This window comes from Rhinopithecus bieti, unplaced genomic scaffold (genome assembly GCF_001698545.2).
Source record: "Rhinopithecus bieti isolate Rb0 unplaced genomic scaffold, ASM169854v2 scaffold_48351, whole genome shotgun sequence".
In the NCBI taxonomy this organism is placed as follows: Eukaryota; Metazoa; Chordata; class Mammalia; order Primates; family Cercopithecidae; genus Rhinopithecus; species Rhinopithecus bieti.
Window position 1 is genome coordinate 77,559 of NW_016819027.1, and position 19,052 is coordinate 96,610.

The following is a 19,052-nucleotide window of genomic DNA, read 5'->3' on the forward strand; positions in this document are numbered from 1 at the left end:
TTTTTGAGACAAGAGTCTCACTCTGTGGCCCAGGCTGGGGTTCAGTGGCGGGATCTCAGCTCACTGCAAGCGCCGCCTCCCGGGTTTACGCCATTCTCCTGCCTCAGCCTCCCGAGTAGCTGGGAGGCACTACGGGCGCCCGCCACCTTGCCCAGCTAGTTTTTTGTATTTTTTAGTAGAGACAGGGTTTCACCAGGTTAGCCAGGATGGTCTCGATCTCCTGACCTCGTGATCCGCCCGTCTTGGCCTCCCAAAGTGCTGGGATTACAGGCTTGAGCCACCGCGCCCGGCCTCAAGGACTCTTTAAAGATACATTTGTGGCGTAAAGTTCCTGGTGCTATTAGGAAGACATTTATTTATTTCTTTGAGTCAGGGACACGAGACCCCCGTGACATGCAATTTACCTACATAACAAACCTGCACATGTACCCCGAACCTAAAACAGAAGTTTTAAAAAGTATAAAGAAAAATATAATAAAATGCATTATTTGACTGTTTAAAAAAAGTGTCTTTTTTTTTTGTGACAGGGTCTCACTCTGTCGTCCAGGCTGGAGTGCAGTAGTGCCGTCTCGGCTCACTGTAACCTCCGCCTCCCAGGTTCAAGCGATTCTCCTGCCTCAGCCTCCTGAGTAGCTGGGATTACAGGCACCTGCCACCACGCCAGGCTCATTTTTGTTATTTTTAGTAGAGACGGGATTTCGCCATGTTGGCCAGGCTGGTCTTGAATTCCTGGCCCCAAGTGATCGATCGACCTGCCTCGGCCTCCCAAAGTGCTGGGATTACAGGTGCGAGCCACCACGCCCGGCCAGAAGTGCCCTTTTTCTGCTGTTGCCTGAAAACTTACCAACTCTCAAAGTAAGGCAGCCTCTGACTCGCCAATCTGGGACACTCTGATTGGCTCCTGGTGACGTCACAGGAATCTCTGGGAGATGATTGGTGGGTGAGAGCCCCTGGGTCAGGTGGAAGGAGGGCTTGATGGTGAGGGACGGTGTCTGTGGCCTGTTCACAGAGGCCGATCCAGGAGCTAGCTGAGGACGAACAGGTGGCAAAGGGGCCCCATCTTTGTTGGGGCGACCCCTCCTCCTAACCCCACTCAGAGCAGCCAGTAATGACCATGGCCCCTTCTCATCTGATAGTATCTGGGAGCCCCCTGAGGCTGGGAGATGGTTCTGGCTTTGGAGATACGGACCCTTCTCATCCCATAGGGGAAGAGATTTCCTGGGGAGCCACAGGGTGGGTGCCAAGGGTGGGAGCTGGTCTCAGATCTGTCGGGTCAGTACCCCCAGGCCCAGGGGGCCGTTCCCATGGGATGCCACCACAGTGCACCTGAATGCTCTCTCCTGCACATCATGCCAGAGTCCCCTGCCTCTGGCACGAGATGCAAGCCCGGGCCCCTTCCACCCCTTGCTCAGATTCCCCTTCCTGTTCCCATCACTGTCTGCCCCAGGATTTTATTTCATGACCATTCCCAGGTGGCACCGGTCCAAGGACTGTTTCCCAAAGACTGAGCCAAGATACTGCCGGCCTTTCAGGAGGAGCCTTGAATTCATGAATGGACACAAAGAAGCGGCCAGGGCCAAGCAGAGAGGGGGAGAGAGGCTTAGCACAGCCGGGCCGGCTTGGCCCTGCGCGGCCCTTTGCCTCTGTGGGACGGGCGGACAGAACCCCCTTTGTGTAGGAGCCTGGGCAAATCTCTCTAGTCCTCTGTCCAAGGGACTCAGGGTCGCCACCGACAGGCACCAGCCCAGCCTGCAAGGGGTGGCTGCAGCCGCGTTCCCGGGCCTGGGCTCATTCATGAAAGGGGTCAGGCTTCTCTCTGGGGGCGGTAGACCCCAGCTGGGTCAGGCCAGAAAGAGAGGGAGGAATTGCAGAAGCTGAGCTCTGAGACTGGGCTTGGCTCCTACCAGACTGCGGAGGAGGGAGCCTGGGGTACTGGGGCCTGCCGGACCCTGCACCCAGGTCAGGATGCTCAACATGCCAGGCCCTGGGAAACCCTTCACACCCTTAGTCAGTCCTCACTACCGTCAAAGGCAGCCACTCTCCTGGCTTCATCAGACCTTCATCACACCTGCCTGCCTGTTCTTGAAGTTTATAGGTTGGGCCAGGTGTGGTGGCTCATGCCTGTAATGCCAACATTTTGGGAGGCCAAGGCGGATGGATTGCTTGAGGTCAGGAGTTGGAGACCAGCCTGGCCAACATGGTGAAACCCCATCTCTAGTAAAAATGCAAAAAAATTAGCCAGTGTGGTTCTGTGCACCTGTAGTCCCAGCTACTCAGGAGGCTGAGGCAGGAGATTGCTTGAACCTGGGAGGCAGAGGTTGCAGTGAGCAGAGATTGTGCCACTGCACTCCAGCCTGGGCAACAGAGCAAGACTCCATCTCAAAGAAAAGAAAGAAAGAGAGAGAGAGAAAGAGAGAGAGAGAGAAAGAAAGAAAGAGAGAGAGAGAGAGAGAGAGATTGGAAGTGTATGCACTGCCATTTGACATTTGTCTCCAGTCTGCAGTGTCCTTATTTCTTCTGAAAGCTGTAATTCATTCATTCTCATTATTATCTAGTGTTCCATTGTGTGAATATTTCCATGCTAATTCTACCATGGGTGGCATTTGGGTAGTTTCCAGGACTTTTTTTTTTTTCTGAGACAAGTTCTCTCTCTGTCACCCCGGCTGGAGTGCAGTGACATGAGCATAGCTCACTGTAGCCTCAAATTCCTGGGTTCAAGCTATCCTCCCACCTCAGCCTCCCGGGCAGTTGAGACCGCAGGTACACACCACCACACCTGGCTAATTTTTAAAAATTTTTGTAGAGAAAGGGTCTTGATATGTTGCCCAGGCTGGTCTATGAACTCCTGGCCTCAAGCCTCAGCCTCCCTAAGTGCTGGGATTATAGGCGTGAGCCATCGAGCCCAGCCATCCCTCCCCAGCTTTGATGCAGCTTGTTTGATGTCATCTGGCCTTGAGTGTTGATTTCAAAACTTGACTTTATTTAAAATGTTTTGTATTTGATTAGATTTTAAAAAGATCACTGAGGTAGTATACGAACATTGTAGCTGGTCAAGTAACACAGAAATATAAATAAAATAACATTTCTCATGCCCGTTTCCCCCAGTCTGTCCTCTGCTACAGCCAGCAGTTGGCTTTGCTTTCTTTCATACCTTCTGCCTTTCCAAGTCGACAACCTGGCCCTGCCCCTTGCTGTGTTTTGAATGTTTGTCTCTTCAAAAACTCATTCTGAAACTTAATCCCCATTGTAACAGTATTAAGAGGGTGGGAAGTTTGTGGTATTTGAGGGGTGGGACCTTTGGGAGGTGATTAGGATTAGCTGCGGTCATGAGGGTGAGGCATTAGTGGCTTAAGAAGAGGAGAAAAACAGACTTGAGTTAGCACATACAGGCCCCTCACCATGGGATGCCCCATACTGCCTCGGGATTCTACAGCGTCCTCAGCTGCAGGAAGGCCCCCACCAGACACAGTCCCTAGACCCTGGATTTCCCAGCCTAGAGAGTTGTAAGAAATTAAATTGTTGGGCCAGGCGTGGTGGCTCATGCCTGTAATCCCAGCACTTTGGGAGGCTGAGGCGAGTGGATCATGAGGTCAGGAGTTTGAGACCAGCCTGACCAACATGGCAAAATCCCGTCTCTACTACAAATACAAAAGTTAGCCGGTAATAATGGTGGGCACCTGTAATCCCAGCTATGGGGGAGGCTGAGGCAGGAGAATCTCTTGAACGGGGAGGTGGAGGTTGCAGTGAGCTGAGATCACGCCACTGTACTCCAGCCTGGGCGACAAGAGCAAAACTCCATCTCAAAAAAAAAAAAAGAAAAGAAAAATAAATTAAATTATTTTCTTAGAACCAGGTGATGTGGCTCATGCCTGTAATCTCAGTGCTATGGGAGGCCAAAGGAGGAGGACTGCTTGAGGCCAGGAGTTTGAGACCAGCCTGGGCAAAAATAATGAGACCCCATCTCTACAAAACAATGTTTAAAAATTAGCTGGATGTAGTGGTGCACACCTGTAGTCCTACCTACTCGAGAGGATGAGGCGCGGTGGGATCACTTGAGCCCAGGAGTTCGAGACCACCCTGGGCAATATGGCAAGATCCTGTCTCTACAAAAAGTTAAAAATTAGCTGGGTGTGGTGGTGCATGCCTGTAGTTACTTGGGAGGCGGAGGCAGGAACATCGCTTGAACCCAGGAATTGGAGCCTGCAACAAGCTATGACTGTGCCAGTGCATTTCAGCATGCATGACAGGGTGAGAAACTGTCATTATTTTCTGTAAAAAACAAAACAGCAGAAAGTAATTTATAATTTATAATAATTTCCCTTCCTTCCTTCCCTTCCTTCCCTTCCTTTCCTTCCTTCCTTCCTTCCTTCCTTCCTTCCTTCCTTCCTTCCTTCCTTTCTTTCCTTCTTTCTTTCCTTCCTCCTCCTCCTCCTCTTCTCTTCTTTCTTCCTTCCTTTCTTTCTTTTTCTTCTTTCTTTCTTTCTTTCTTTCTTTCTTTCTTTCTTTCTTTCTTTCTTTCTTTCTTTCCTTCCTTCCTTCCTTCCTTCCTTCCTTCTTTCCTTCCTTCCTTCCTTCCTTCCTTCTTTTTCTTTCTTTCTTTCCTCTCTTTTTTTTCTTTCCTTTTCTTTCCTTTCCTTTTCTTTTCTTTTCTCTCTCTGTTGCCCAGGCTGGAGTACAGGAGTGCGATCTCAGCTCACTGCAACCTCCACCTCCCAGGTTCAAGTGATTCTCCTGCCTCAGCCTCTCAAGTAGCTGAGATTACAGGTGCATGCCACTGTGCCTGGCTAATTTTTGTATTTTTAGTAGAGATGGGATTTTGCCATGTTGGCCAGGCTGGTCTTGAACCCCTGACCTCAGGTGATCCATCCGCCTCAGCCTCCCAAAGTGCTGGATTACAGGCATGAGCTGCCACGCCTGGCCTATAATAGTTTCTTTATAAATTACCCAGTCTCAGGTATTCCAGCAGAAGATGGACTAAGACACACTTTAAAGTGGGCTGGGCATGGTGGTTCACACCTGTAATTCCAGCACTTTGGGAGGCCGAGGCGGGTGGATCACTTGAGGTCAGGAGTTTGAGACCATCCTGACCAACACGGTGAAACCCTGTCTCTACTAAAAATATAAAAAATTAGCTGGGTGTTGTATTAAGCATCTGTCATCCCAGCTACTTGGGAGGCTGAGGGAGGAGAATTGCTTGAACCCGGGAGGCAGAAGTTGCAGTGAGCTGAGATCGTGCCGTTGCACTCCAGCCTGGGTAACAGACTGAGACTTTGTCTCAAAACAATAAAAATAAAAATAAAATAAAGTAAAATATTCTATGGCAAACATTTCCTGTATAATTTTAGCATTTTTTAGGCTGGGTGTGATGGCCCATGCCTGCAATTTCAGCTCTTTGGGAGGCTGAGGCAGGAGGATTGCTTTAGCCCATGAGTTCACAACCAGCCTGCGCAACACAGTGAATCCCCATCTCTGCAAAATAAATTGATAATGAAATAAAAATAACACTTTCATTGTAGTTACATGAGTAAAATTTGAATACAATCTTATAAAGATTCAAACAACACAAGTCAAATGAAAGACTCTTTATCTCCCACCCAATCCTAAAAATTAAAAAATAAGGGAGCGGGGCAAAGTCTTCTGTGACCAGCACCCCCAAACTCACCGATCTCCCTGTTTTCTTTCAAGTCTATTTCTATGCATTTATGTTTCTAAAATGTTGGGGTGTGTGTGTGTGTTTTACAGTAATGAAATCATGTTGTGTATATAATTTTATTACTTGTTTTTTTTGTTTGATTTTGATGAACATCTTGGCATTGTATGTGGTTACACTTGAAATTTTTTTTTCCTGTGTTTTTGAGACAGAGTTTCATTCTTGTCACCCAGACTGGAGTACAGTGGCACAATCTCAGCTCATGGCAACCCCTGCCTCCCAGGTTCAAGTGATTTTCCTGCCTCAGCTTCCCGAGTAGCTGAGATTACAGGTGCGCACCACCACGCCTGGCTAGTTTTTATATTTTTAGTGGAGATGGGGTTTCTCAATATTGACCAGGCTGGTCTTGAACTCCTGACCTCAGGTGATCTGCTTGCTTTGGCCTCCCAAAGTGCTGGGATTGCAGGCATGAGCCATCTTGCCTGGCCAAAAATTTTTTATTTTGAAATAATTATAAATGCACAGGTAGTTGCAAAAATGGTAGAAAGATCCTGAGTATCCTTTCTCCAGTTCCCCTAGTGGAAGATCTTACATAACTCAAGTACAGGGTCCAAAGCAAGAAATTAATATTGGAGCCATTCCACAGTGCCTCATGGTATAGCACCATTAACATATACAATTTTTTTTTTTTTTTGAGATAGGGTCTCGCTCTGTTATTCAGGCTGGAGTGCAGTGGCTCAATCATGACTCACTGCAGCCTCAGCCTCCCTGGGCTCCAGTGATCCTCCCACCTCAGCCTCCTGAGTAGTTGGGAGTATAGACGCATGCCACCATGTCTGGCTAATTTTTTGATTTTTTTGTGGAAATGAGGTCTCACTGTCTCTGCCCATTTTTTAAATGCTAAAAAAAAAAAAAAAGAAAAAAGAAAAAAAGAAACTTCTAAACATGCCAGTATCCAGGCTTTACCCCAGATGTAATAAACTGAAATCTCTGGGTGTGGAGCCCAGTTGTCAGTATTTTATTATTTTTTGAGACAGGGTCTCACTCTGTGGCCCAGGCTGGAGTGCAGTGGCACGATCATAGCTCACTGCAGCCTCGACCTCCTGGCTCATGTGATCGTCCCACCTCACCCTCTCAAGTAGCTGGGACTACAGTCATGCAAACACCACGTATAGCTAATTTTTTTCTTTTTTCTTTTTTTGAGACAGAATCTTTCTCTGTCTCCCAGGCTGGAGTGTGGTGGCGCGATGTCAGCTCCATGCAACCTCCGCCTCCCGGGTTCAAGAGATTCTCCTGCCTCAGCCTCCCAAGGAGCTGGAATTACAGGCACCCACTGCCACGCCAGGCTCATTTTTGTATTTTTAGTAGAGATGGGGTTTCACCATTTGGGCCAGGCTGGCTTTGAACTCCTGACCTCAGGTTATCCGCCTGCCTCAGCCTTTCAAAGTGCTGGGATTACAGGCGTGAGCCACCGTGCTCGGCCTTAAACCATATTCTTTATGACACCTGCAGGCTAGGTAATACCATTCCCTTTTACATACCCGGAAGCTGCAGCCCAGAGACGTTAAGTAATTTTTCCTAGCTCACACAGCGGTTAACTGCCGATGCAAGCATTTTCTGCCCAGCAGTGCCAAGCTCCAAAGCCTGTACCTCCTCAAGTTCAGGGTAAGAATTCATCATTCTCTCCTCATCTGCTGACAGCATCTGGCTCTGGGTTCTGGCTCGGTTTGGGAGTCCTCCACCAAGCCATGGCCGCGTGCTCATCTAAGCAGTAAGGGTTGGCTACAAAATGAGGATTCTGTTCTCCAGGGAGGAGGAAGAAAAGTCCACTTCCCTCCTTTAGTTTAACCAGCCATGGCCTGCTAGAAACGTCGGCTTTTTCAAGAGAAGTTTCCCACAGTCAAGGCTGCCTCTCTGACTGCCAGCTCTGTTCTAACAGTCTTAATTTTATCTGTGCATTTCACTTGTTAAAAATGCATCCAGGCCAGTCCCAGTGGCTCACACCTGTAATCCCAGCACTTTGGGAATCAGAGGCAGGAGGATCGCTTGAGGCCAGCAGTTTGAGACCAGCCTGGGCAACATGGCAAAACCCCGTCTCTGCTAAAAATCCAAAAAAATTAGTCGGCTGTGGTGGTGGAAGAAATATAAGCATTGTGAACTGGGCGTAGTGGCTCATGCTTGTAATCCCAGCACTTTGGGAGGCCGAGGTGGGCAGATCACTTGACGTCAGGAGTTTGAGACCAGCCTGGTCAATATGGCAAAACCTCGTCTGTACTCAAAATTCAAAAAATAGCTGGGCGTGGTGGGGGATGCCTGTAATCCCAGCTACCTGGGAGGCTGAAGAAGAAGAACTGCTTGAACCCAGGAGGGAGAAGTTGCAGTGAGCTGAGATTGTACCACTGCACTCCAGCCTAGGAGACTGTCTCAAAAAAAAACAAAAAAAAAAAAAAAAAAAAAAAAAAAACAGAAAAAGGCATGTGGCCGGGCACAGTGTCTCATGCCTGTAATCCCAATACTTTGGGAGGCTGAGGCCAGAGGATCACTTGAGTCCAGGAGTTTGAGATCAGCCTGGGCAACATATCAAGAGCCTGTCTCTACAAACAATTTAACAATTAACCAGGCATGGTGGTGTGTACCTGTGGTCTCAGCTACTTGGGAGGCTGAGGCAGGAGGAATGATTGGACCCTGTAGTGTGAGGCTGCAGTGAGCTATGATGGCACCACTGCACTCCAGCCAGGGTGATAGACCCTATCTAAAAAAAAAAAAAAAAATACATTTATTATCCCTCAACTGGAGAATGGATGAACAAACTCTGATAGGTCCATGAGAAGCAATACTGCTCAGCAGTAAAAAGAAAGGGATGTGCGATACCAGAGAGGAATCTCAGATGCTCTCTGCTGAACAACAAAGCCAGACTGCAAAGGGGATGCAGGAGCAAAAACAGAGATGGAAGAAGCGAGAAAAATTACCAGGAAAGATAACGTTACATTTAGGAGAAGCCATTTTCTCTTAGTATAAAACAAATTTACCTTCAGTACATTTTGTTTTATTTTGAGATGATCATGCTCTGTCACCCAGGCTGGAGTGCAGTGGCACGATCTTGGCTCACTGCAGCCTTGACCTCCTGGGCTCAAGAGATCCTCTTGCCTCGGCCTCCCAAGCAGATGGGACCACAGGCACATGCCACCACACCGAGGTAATTTTTTAATATTTTGTAGAGACCGGGTCTTGCTATGTTGCCAAAGCTGGTCTCAAATGATCCTCTTGCCTTGGCCTCCCCAAGCGCTGGGATTACAATCGTGAGCTACCGCGCCCAGCCACCATACATTTTAAGAGAAAATAAGTAAATCCCTCTTTGGCATTCAGTGTACAGTTTCTTTTCACCTAAGAATGCACTTTCGACTTTATACAACAGATTCTCTTTAAACATTAAAGAAAAAAAAAAAGCTGTACAACTACTGTGTGACTCCATGTATGCGATATTCTGGAAAAGGCAAAGCACAGAGGCCAGGCCCAGTGGCTCACACCTGTAATCCTAGTGCTTTGGGAGGCCGAGGCAGGTGGATCACCAGAGGTCGGGAGTTCAAGACCAGCCTGGCCAACATGGGGAGACCCTTCCCATTTCTACTAAAAATACAAAAATTAGACGAGGGTGGTGGCACATGCCTGTAATCCCAGATACTCAGGAGGCTGAGGCAGGAGAATCACCCGAACCTGAGAGGTGGAGGCTGCAGTGAGCTGAGATTGTGCCACTGCACTTCAGCCTGGGTGACAGAGCAAAACTCCATCTCAAAACAAAACAAAACAAAACAAAAAAAAGCACAGAGGACAGGGGCAGGGTCTTGGCTGCCGGGCTGATGCTGGGCAGAGGTTTCAGGTGCAAAGAGGGGGGCAGGAGAGAATTCTGGGGGATGGTGGATCTGTTATTCATCTTGATGGTGGCGGTGGTGGTTATAGGACTCTCCGCATTTGTCAAAACTCACAAAACTACAGCAAAAAAAGAGGAAATTTTACTTTATGTAAATTATAATGCAAGTTAAAATATGAATTCACTTTTTCTTAAAATGCCTGACTAGGGGTTTAGGGAGGAAAGAAATGAGGTTGCAAGGAGCTAAAGGGAAAGTACTCGGGTCTTCAGGGTGGTGGGAACGCTGTTTCTTGGTCGTTTGCCCACGGCCCTGTCTCCGGGCCTCCCTCTCCCCTCTCTGCCAGCATTCAATGGTCACAGTGACTGAGAGACAAGGAGAGTCTTGTGGAACTCAGAAATAAATAAATAACTGTCCGTCCCAGGTCACCACGGCAACCGTGACATCACCCTGGGACCCATGTGGCTGGCACCCTTGGTGGTTTCCTGGTGTTTGTTACAGGAGCAGGGGGAGCCAGGGCTGCAGACCCGCGCCTGGTGGCAGGTAGAGGGGGAGACCTCAGGGGGAGAATAAGTTTCCCACCTTGGAGGCCGGTGCAAGTCGCACCCTCACAGCTGGTCTCCGGACTCCCTGCCCAGTTGGTGGGAAGCATAAATTGGCTGGGCCTCCTGGAGGGCTTTTGGGCAGAGTCTCTCTAAATGAGTACTGTGAGGCCAGGCATGGTGGCTCGTGCCTATAATCCCAGCACTTTGGGAGGCCAAGGGAGGACAATTGTTTGAGGTCAGGAGTTTGAGACCAGCCTGGGCAACAGAGCAAGATCCAGTCTCTACAAAAAATTAAAAAATTAGCTGGGTGTGGTGGCATGCACCTGTGATCCCAGTTACTCAAGAGGCTGAGGCAGGAGGATTGCTTGAGCCCAGGAGTTTGAGACCAGCCTGAGCAACATAGTGAGACTCTATCTCTACAAAAATTTAAAAATATTAGCTGGGCGTGGTGGAGTGCACCTGAGGAGGGAGGATCCCTAGAGCCCAGGAGTTCAAGCTTGCAGTGAGCTGTGATCACACCACTGCACTCCAGCCTGGGTGACAGAGTGACATTCTGTTTCAAAAGAAAAAGGTAAAGAGTCCAGGCGCAGTGGCTCATGCCTGTAATCCCAACACTTTGGGAGGCTGAGGTGGGAGGATTAACTGAGGTCAGGAGTTTGAGACCAGCCTGGACAACACAGTGAGACTTCACTTCTACAAAAATAAAAATTAAAAAAAAAAAAAAGTTAGCTGGGTGTGGTGGTGTGCGCCTGTAATTCCAGCTACTTGGGAGACTGAGGTGGGAGGATTGCTCGAGCCCAGGAGGTTGAGGCTACAGTGAGCTATGACAGTGGGGCCACAGAGCAAGACCCTTTCTCAAACAGCAAAAACAAAAACCAACAACAAAGGCCTGGACGCGGTGGCTCACGCCTGTAATCCCAGCACTTTAGGAACCCGAGACAGGTGGATCACTTGAGGTCAGGAGTTCGAGACCAGCCTGGCCAACATGGTGAAATCCCATCTCTACTAAAAATACAAAAAGTAGCTGGGCGTGGTGGCGGGTGCCTGTAATCCCAGCTACTCAGGATCTGAGGCAGGAGAATTGCTTGAACCCAGGAGGCAGAGGTTGCAGTCAGCCGAGATGGCGCCACTGCACTCCAGCCTGGGTGATAGAGCAAGACTCAGTCTCAAATTTATTAAAATAACTAAAAATAAAGAATAAAACAAGCACGATATGCACCTGTGTTTGTGTCCGAGGGCTGAAATCACAGGTGATCACACACCAGCGGCTTACAACAGCAGATATTTCTTCACATTGCCACAATCTCTGCTTCCAACATCACATGGCTGTCCTCCCCGTGTGTCTCTGTCTTCATTTGACGTTGTCCTCTCTGTGTCTCCTTCGTCTTTTTTTTTGGAGATGGAGTCTCGCTCTTATTGCCCAGGTTGGAGTGCAGTGGTGCAATCTTGACTCAGCACAACCTCTGCCTCCCAGGTTCAAGTGATTCTCCTACCTCAGCCTCCCGAGTAGCTGGGATTACAGTTACCCATCAGTATACCTCGCTAATTTTTGTATTTTTTTTTTTTAGTAGAGATGGGATTTTGCCATGTTGGCCAGGCTGGTCTTGAACTCCTGACCTCAGGTGATCCACTCGCCTCTGCTTCCCAAAGTGCTGGGATTACAGGTGTGAGCCACCGTGCCTGGCCTGTTTCGTCTTCTTAGGGAACCCTGCTCATATTGGATGGGGGCCCACCCTAACGCAGTCTGGCCTCATTTTTTTTTTTTTTTTTTTTGAGACGGAGTCTCACTCTGTTGCCCAGGTTGGAGTGCAGTGGCGCGATCTCGGCTCACTGCAACCTCCACCTTACGGGTTCATGCCATTCTCCTGCCTCAGCCTCCCAAGTAGCTGGGACTACAGGCACCCGCCACCACGCCCGGCTAATTTTTTGTATTTTTAATAGAGATGGGGTTTCACCGTGTTAGCCAGGATGTTCTCAATCTCCTGACCTCATGATCTGCCCGCCTTGGCCTCCCAAAGTGCTGGGATTACAGGCATGAGCCACCACACCCAACCCTGGCCTCATCTTAACTAATGAAATCTGCTCCAATCCTGTTCCCAAATAAGGTCCCCTTCTCAATACCGGGAGTTAGGTCTTCAACACTTGAATGCTGGGAGGACACGGTTCAACCCATATCACTATTTTTGTTGTTATTACTTATTAGTTAATAAGCCAATCCTGGCCGGGTGCGGTGGTTCACGCCTGTAATCCCAGCACTTTGGGAGGCTGAGGCAGGCAGATCATGAGGTCAGGAGTTTGAGACCAACCTGGCCAACATAGTGAAACCCCATCTCTACTAAAAATACAAAAATTAGCTGAGTGTGGTGGTATGTGCCTGTAGTTCCAGCTACTAGGGAGGCTGAGGCAGGAGAATCGCTTGAACCCGGAAAGCAGAGGTTGCAGTGAGCCGAGACAGCAGCATTGCACTCCAACCTGGGCGACAGAGCAAGACTCCATCTCAAGAAAAAGAGACTCTATCTCAAAAAAACAGAAAACAAAACAAAACAAAAAACCAAACATAAGCCAGTCTTGGCCACAGGCAGCTTCCTGGCCCACCTTGAGGAAGGTGGCATGTTCTGAGCTCCTGGGGAGGCTTCAATGGGGTCCCCAGGGTGGGTCCTCCATGTTCTCTATGACTATAATTCCAGTTTTCAGTCTGCCCCTGCAAGGGTGCTGAGGCCATGGGAGATGGGACGTTGGTGTCTCTTTAGCTTGGTGCAGAAGCCTGTCCCCAGGGGTCTTAGGTTTCTCAACTGTCGAATGGGCTCAGTGTGACCCTGGTGTTGAAGTCACTTGACTGACTGTGGAATCATGTGACCATGGAGTCCCAGCTGGATGCAGGCAGAGAGCAGTCACCTGAACCGTTGGACCCTTGGACTCATCCAGGTGCCAAGTGTCCCAGGGCAAATCACAGTGTCAGTGCCTGGCAGACTCCCCTGCCCAGCTTTCACTCCTGCCCTGCCCTCACCAGCATACATGAAGCCAGCATACACAATGTGCTTCATAAATGAGCCCTGAACTATGCCAGCATAGACCTAGCACACAGAAGGTGCTCAATCAATGCCCCAGGGTCTGTACTAGCATGGAGCCAGCACACAGAAGGTGCTTAATAAATGCTTCACGAGCTGCACTTAGCATGGAGCCAGCACACAAAAGGTGCTTAATAAATGCTTCATGAACTATACTTAACATGGAGCCAGCACATCAAAGGTGCTTAATAAATGCTCCATGAGCTGTACTTAGCATGGAGCCAGTACACAGAAGGTGCTTAATAAATGCTTCATGCACTACACTTAGCATGGAGTCAGCGCACAGAAGATGCCTAATAAGTGCTCCATGAGCTGTACTTGTCATGGAGCCAGCACACAGAAGGTGCTTAATAAATGCTCCATGAGCTACATTTATCATGCAGCCAGCACACAGAAGGTGGTTAATAAATGCTTCATGAGCTGCACTTAGCATGGAGCCAGCACACAGAAGGTGCTCAATGAATGCTTCTTGAGCTATACTTAGCATGGAGTCAGCACACAGAAGATGCCTAATAAGTGCTCCATGAGCTGTCCTTAGCATGAGGCCAGAGTACAGAAGGTGCTCAATGAATGTTCCATAGCTGTACTTAACCTGGATCCAGCATACAGGAGGTGCTTAACAAATGCACCATGAGCTGTATTTAGCATGGAGCCAGCACACAAAAGATGCTTAATAAATGCTCCATGAACTGTACTTAGCATGGAGCCGGCACACAGAAGGTGTTCAACGAATGTTCCAGGGTCTTTACTAGCATGGAGCCAGCACACAGGAGGTGCGTAATAAATGCTCCATGAGCTGCACTTAGCATGGAGCCAGCACACAAAAGGTACTTAATAAATGCTTCATGAACTATACTTAGCATGGAGCCAGCACACCAAAGGTGGTTAATTAATGCTTCATGAACTATAGTTAGCATGGAGCCAGCACACAAGGTGCTTAATAAGTGCTCCATAAGCTGTACTTAGCATGAGGCCAGCATACAGAAGGTGCTCAATGAATGCTCCATAACTGTACTTAACCTGGATCCAGCACACAGGAGGTGCTTAACAAATGCTCCATGAGCTGTATTTAGCATGGAGCCAGCACACAAAAGATGCTTAATAAATGCTCCATGAACTATACTTAGCATGGAGCCAGCACACAGAAGGTGCTCAATGAATGCTTCTTGAGCTATACTTAGCATGGAGTCAGCACACAGAAGATGCCTAATAAGTGCTCCATGAGCTGTCCTTAGCATGAGGCCAGAGTACAGAAGGTGCTCAATGAATGTTCCATAGCTGTACTTAACCTGGATCCAGCATACAGGAGGTGCTTAACAAATGCACCATGAGCTGTATTTAGCATGGAGCCAGCACACAAAAGATGCTTAATAAATGCTCCATGAACTGTACTTAGCATGGAGCCGGCACACAGAAGGTGTTCAACGAATGTTCCAGGGTCTTTACTAGCATGGAGCCAGCACACAGGAGGTGCGTAATAAATGCTCCATGAGCTGCACTTAGCATGGAGCCAGCACACAAAAGGTACTTAATAAATGCTTCATGAACTATACTTAGCATGGAGCCAGCACACCAAAGGTGGTTAATTAATGCTTCATGAACTATAGTTAGCATGGAGCCAGCACACAAGGTGCTTAATAAGTGCTCCATAAGCTGTACTTAGCATGAGGCCAGCATACAGAAGGTGCTCAATGAATGCTCCATAACTGTACTTAACCTGGATCCAGCACACAGGAGGTGCTTAACAAATGCTCCATGAGCTGTATTTAGCATGGAGCCAGCACACAAAAGATGCTTAATAAATGCTCCATGAACTATACTTAGCATGGAGCCAGCACACAGAAGGTGCTCAACGAATGTTCCAGGGTCTTTACGAGCATGGAGCCAGCACACAGGAGATGCTGAATAAATGCTCCATGAACTCCTGGTGTGACACCAGCATACAAAAAGTGCCCAATAAATGCTTAGTGCCCCATATATACCGCATGGAGTCATTTGTTCTGAACCATACACTCATTTGTTTGGGGGGCAGTCTACAAAGTAACCATCGGACATGGGGGGAAGGTTTTTGGTGTGTTTAGTGGAGTTTGACCCATTGGGTGGCTGCTGCTTGGCAACGTTCAGGTGAGCTGATGCCGAGCCTCTGTGGCCGAAGACATGCACGCTGCTGTGGTCCCGGCTGCTGGTCTGATAGCCAGGTGTATGCAGACCTTACCACCAGCTCTTGGATGCCTGTTTCCTGCCCAGGCAACCCTTGTCTGTCTTCCCGTCCTGACCTAAGTCCCCCAGCACAGACTTGCGTCAAGGCATAACTAGACGTTGGAGTCAACCGGGGCTGGGTTGAGTCCCTTCCCACCCTGTGATCTCCTTCCCTCACCTCCCTGCCCTGTAGCTTCTCCATCTGTAAAATGGCCAATAGCTCTACATGGTGCTCCAGTGAGGATTAAACAGAGGTGATAACGCTTTGAAGATTCTAAAAAGGCACACAAAACATAGAAATTTTTGTTTTGTTTGTTTTGATTTGTTTCGTTTTTTGAGAAAGACTCTCTCTCTGTCACCCAGGCTGGAGTGCAGTGGCACGATCTCGGCTCACTGCAACTTCCGTCTCCCAGGTTCAAGTGATTCTCCTGCCTCAGCCTCCCAAGTAGCTGGGATTACAGGCCTGTGGCACCACGCCCGGCTAACATTATTTTTTTGAAATGGAATCTCACTCTGTCGCCCAGGTTGGAGTGCAATGGTATGATCTCGGCTCACTGCAACCTCCACTTCCCTCAAGCGATTCTCCTGCCTCAGCCTCCCAAGTATCTGGGATTATAGGCACATGCCACCACTTCCAGTTAATTTTTGTATTTTTAGTAGAGACAGGGTTTCACCATGTTGACAAAGCTGGTCTCGAACTCCTGGCCTAAAGTGATTCGCCTGCCTTGGCCTCCTAAAGTGCTGGGATTACAGGCGTGAGCCACCACACCTGGCCAAGAATGTTTATTTTTAAGATAAAGTCATGTAGCAATTTCACCTGAGCCCAGCAGAAATAAGTGCATGTGTTCACCAAAATATGTGCATAAAAATGTTCATGGGCCGAGTTATCCATAATGTCTCCAAACAGGAGTGTCCCCCTGCAGTGGGTTGGAGAAGTCACTTGTGGTCTGTTCACCCAGTGGAATACGATACAGCCATGAAAACTACCAATTGCTGTACCCCAAAATGTGGATGAATCTCACAAAAATCAGATTAAGCAAAAGAAGCCAGACACAAAACAGCGTGTTCTGTATGAGTTCATTGAGCAAGTTCAAGAACAGGGGAAATAAATCCAAGATGACAAGGGCAGAGGGTGGTTTCCCTGGGGAAAAGGTACCCATGGGAGGGGGCACTGGGCACTTTCTTGGGGGTGAGAAGTGAGCCATAGCTCTTCCTGGATGGTGGTTGTGTGGGTCTATGCATCCGTAAAAATCCTTCGAGCTGACCCCTTCAGAGCTATATTGTTCGTAAGCTGTACTTAGAGAAAATAAAAAACAGGAAATGAGGCCAGAAGCGGTGGCTCATGCCTGTAGTCTCAACACTTTGGGAAAACCAAGGTGGGAGGATCGCTTGAGCCCAGGAGTTCGGGACCAGCCTGGGCAACATGATGAAACCCCGTCTCTATAAAAAAAAAACAAAAAAAATTTAGCCGGGCGTGGTAGATTGTGCCTGTAGTCCCAGCATCTCAGGAGGCTGAGACGGGAGGATCGCTTGAGCCCAGGAGGTGGAGACAGCAGTGAGCCATGATTGCACCACTGCATTCCAGCCTGAGTGACAGAGTGAGACCCTTTGTGGAAAGAAAAAAAAGGCCGGGCGTGGTGGCTCATGCCTGTAATCCCAGCACGTTGGGAGGCTGAGGTGGGTGGATCACCTGAGGTCAGGAGTTCGAGACCAGCCAACATGATGAAACCCCATCTCTACTAAAAATACAAGAATTATCCCGGCTTGGTGGCACACACCCATCTACTCAGGAAGCTGAGGCAAGGGAATTGCTTGATCTCGGGAGGCAGAGGTTGCAGTGAGCCGAGATCATGCCACTACACTCCAGTCTTTTGACAGAGCGAGACTCCGTCTCAAAAAAAAAAAAAAAAAAAAGTGAAGAGAATGCCACATCTAGCATTTAGCAAAATTTTGTAAGAAACACCATGCTGGGGATTAGGCACAAAATATTGGATAACCCAAAACCATTTAATGATCAGAAAGAGTGAGGGAGGGGAAGGAAGAGGAGGGGGGATGGAAAATGGAGGAGCGCTCTTCTTTTCCTACCGGTAGAAAGTGAGGTCTTCAGGCTTCCTGGGAATTCGGATGGCACCTCTTCCCCAGTAGAGCTTCCTAGAATTCTCCCTCTGGAATTCTCCCTCTCCTTCCAGGTTCATGAACCACCGAGTCCCTGCCCACAAGAGGTACCAGCCCACAGAGTATGAACATGCGGCCAACTGTGCCACCCATGCTGTGAGTTGGCTTTTGGGGGGTTCAGGGCTGAGATGGGGACACTTCCAAGGAAGGGGGGTGGGGGAAGGCAACTCCTTCACGTATGTCCCAAGTGGCCCATTCCTCACGTCTTCTGTGGCCCTCAGGCCCTCAGAAGAGTGAGTGCGTCTCGTGGGAAAGCCACTGGGGTAAATTGGGCTGCAGTGCTGGGCGTGCCTCTGTCTTGCTCTAAGGATATTTGATGGGGCCGGGCATGGTGGCTCACGCCTATAATCCCAGTACTTTGGAAGCCTGAGGCGGGCAGATCACCTGAGGTCAGGAGTTTGAGACCAGCATGGCCAACATGGCGAAACCGCATCTCTACTAAAAATACAAAAATTAGCCGGACATGGTGGCAGGCACCTGTAACCCCAGCTACTCGGGAGGCTGAGACAGGGGAATCCCTTGAACCCAGGAGTCAGAGGTTGCAGTGAGCCGAGATTGTGCCATTGCACTCCAGCCTGGGTGAGAGAGCAAGGCCCTGTCTCAAAAACAAACAAACGAGAGAACCTTTGACGGCTCCCTAGTACCTAGTATGGCATCCTGTCACTCTAGCAAGCTCCTAGCCCATCTGGCCACGCACCTCCCACCAGCATGCTCTTGCTGTCAGCCTCGAGCACTTGAATCTGTCACTGTTTCCTAAATAGAAGACATGACTCTGTGCCTTTGCATGCGCTGTTCCTGCTGCCTGGCATACTTCTCGTCTCCACTCCAGCCCTGCCTATGAAACCCTTTCCATCATTCATAAGCCTTGCTGGAATGTTCTCCAACAAAGTCTTCCCCTCTGCCCAGATGCTGGGACGCTCTGAGCTGGTGCCTGCCTCCCCAGCCATTGTAGCCCTCATGGCCCAGCACCGCGCTAGCTGGAATGTACCAGTCCATCGCACATTCATTCAGCAAACAGTTCCTGGGTAACCTCAAGACAGCAGGCAGTGCTCCAGGCCCTGGCAATGCAGACATGAGTTCAGACAGAATCTCTGCTGGATTCTTTGGTATCTCAGCACACCTGGCACAGGGAGGTGACCAGATAGCCTGTGTGGAGGTGAATTAATTCTCAAACCCCCCGCCTTGACCTGTTAGACCCCGGGGTCTATTGTGTGTTTGGCCTGAGCCCAGGGCTTTCACGACGAGCCGCCGGTGTAATAGAAACGAGTGGCTGGTGCTGATTTGAACTTGGTGTGTGCCAGGACCACACTGGGTTCTTTTTCTTGAGACGGAGTCTCGCTCTGTCCCCCAGGCTGGAGTGCAGTGGTGCGATCTCGGCTCACTGCAATCTCCATCTCCCAGGTTCACGCCATTCTCCTGCCTCAGCCTCCCGAGTAGGTGGGACTACAGGCACCTGCCACCAAGCCCGGCTAACTTTTTGTGTTTTTAGTAGAGACGGGGTTTCACCGTGTTAGCCAGAATGGTCTCGATCTCCTGACCTCATGATCCA

The 19,052-nt window shown here is 49.0% G+C and overlaps 1 protein-coding gene across 3 annotated transcripts in view; it reads left to right on the top strand.

Moving 5' to 3' along the window:
- Nucleotides 1–19,052, top strand: part of MMD2 (monocyte to macrophage differentiation associated 2) — a 71,043-nt gene that overhangs the window by 18,759 nt on the left and 33,232 nt on the right. For all 3 annotated transcript variants that reach the window (XM_017858038.1, XM_017858036.1, XM_017858037.1), the window contains exon 2: nucleotides 17,518–17,599. In XM_017858038.1, the coding sequence (XP_017713527.1) occupies nucleotides 17,518–17,599 (82 nt within the window). The remainder of the gene's footprint in view (nucleotides 1–17,517; nucleotides 17,600–19,052) is intronic.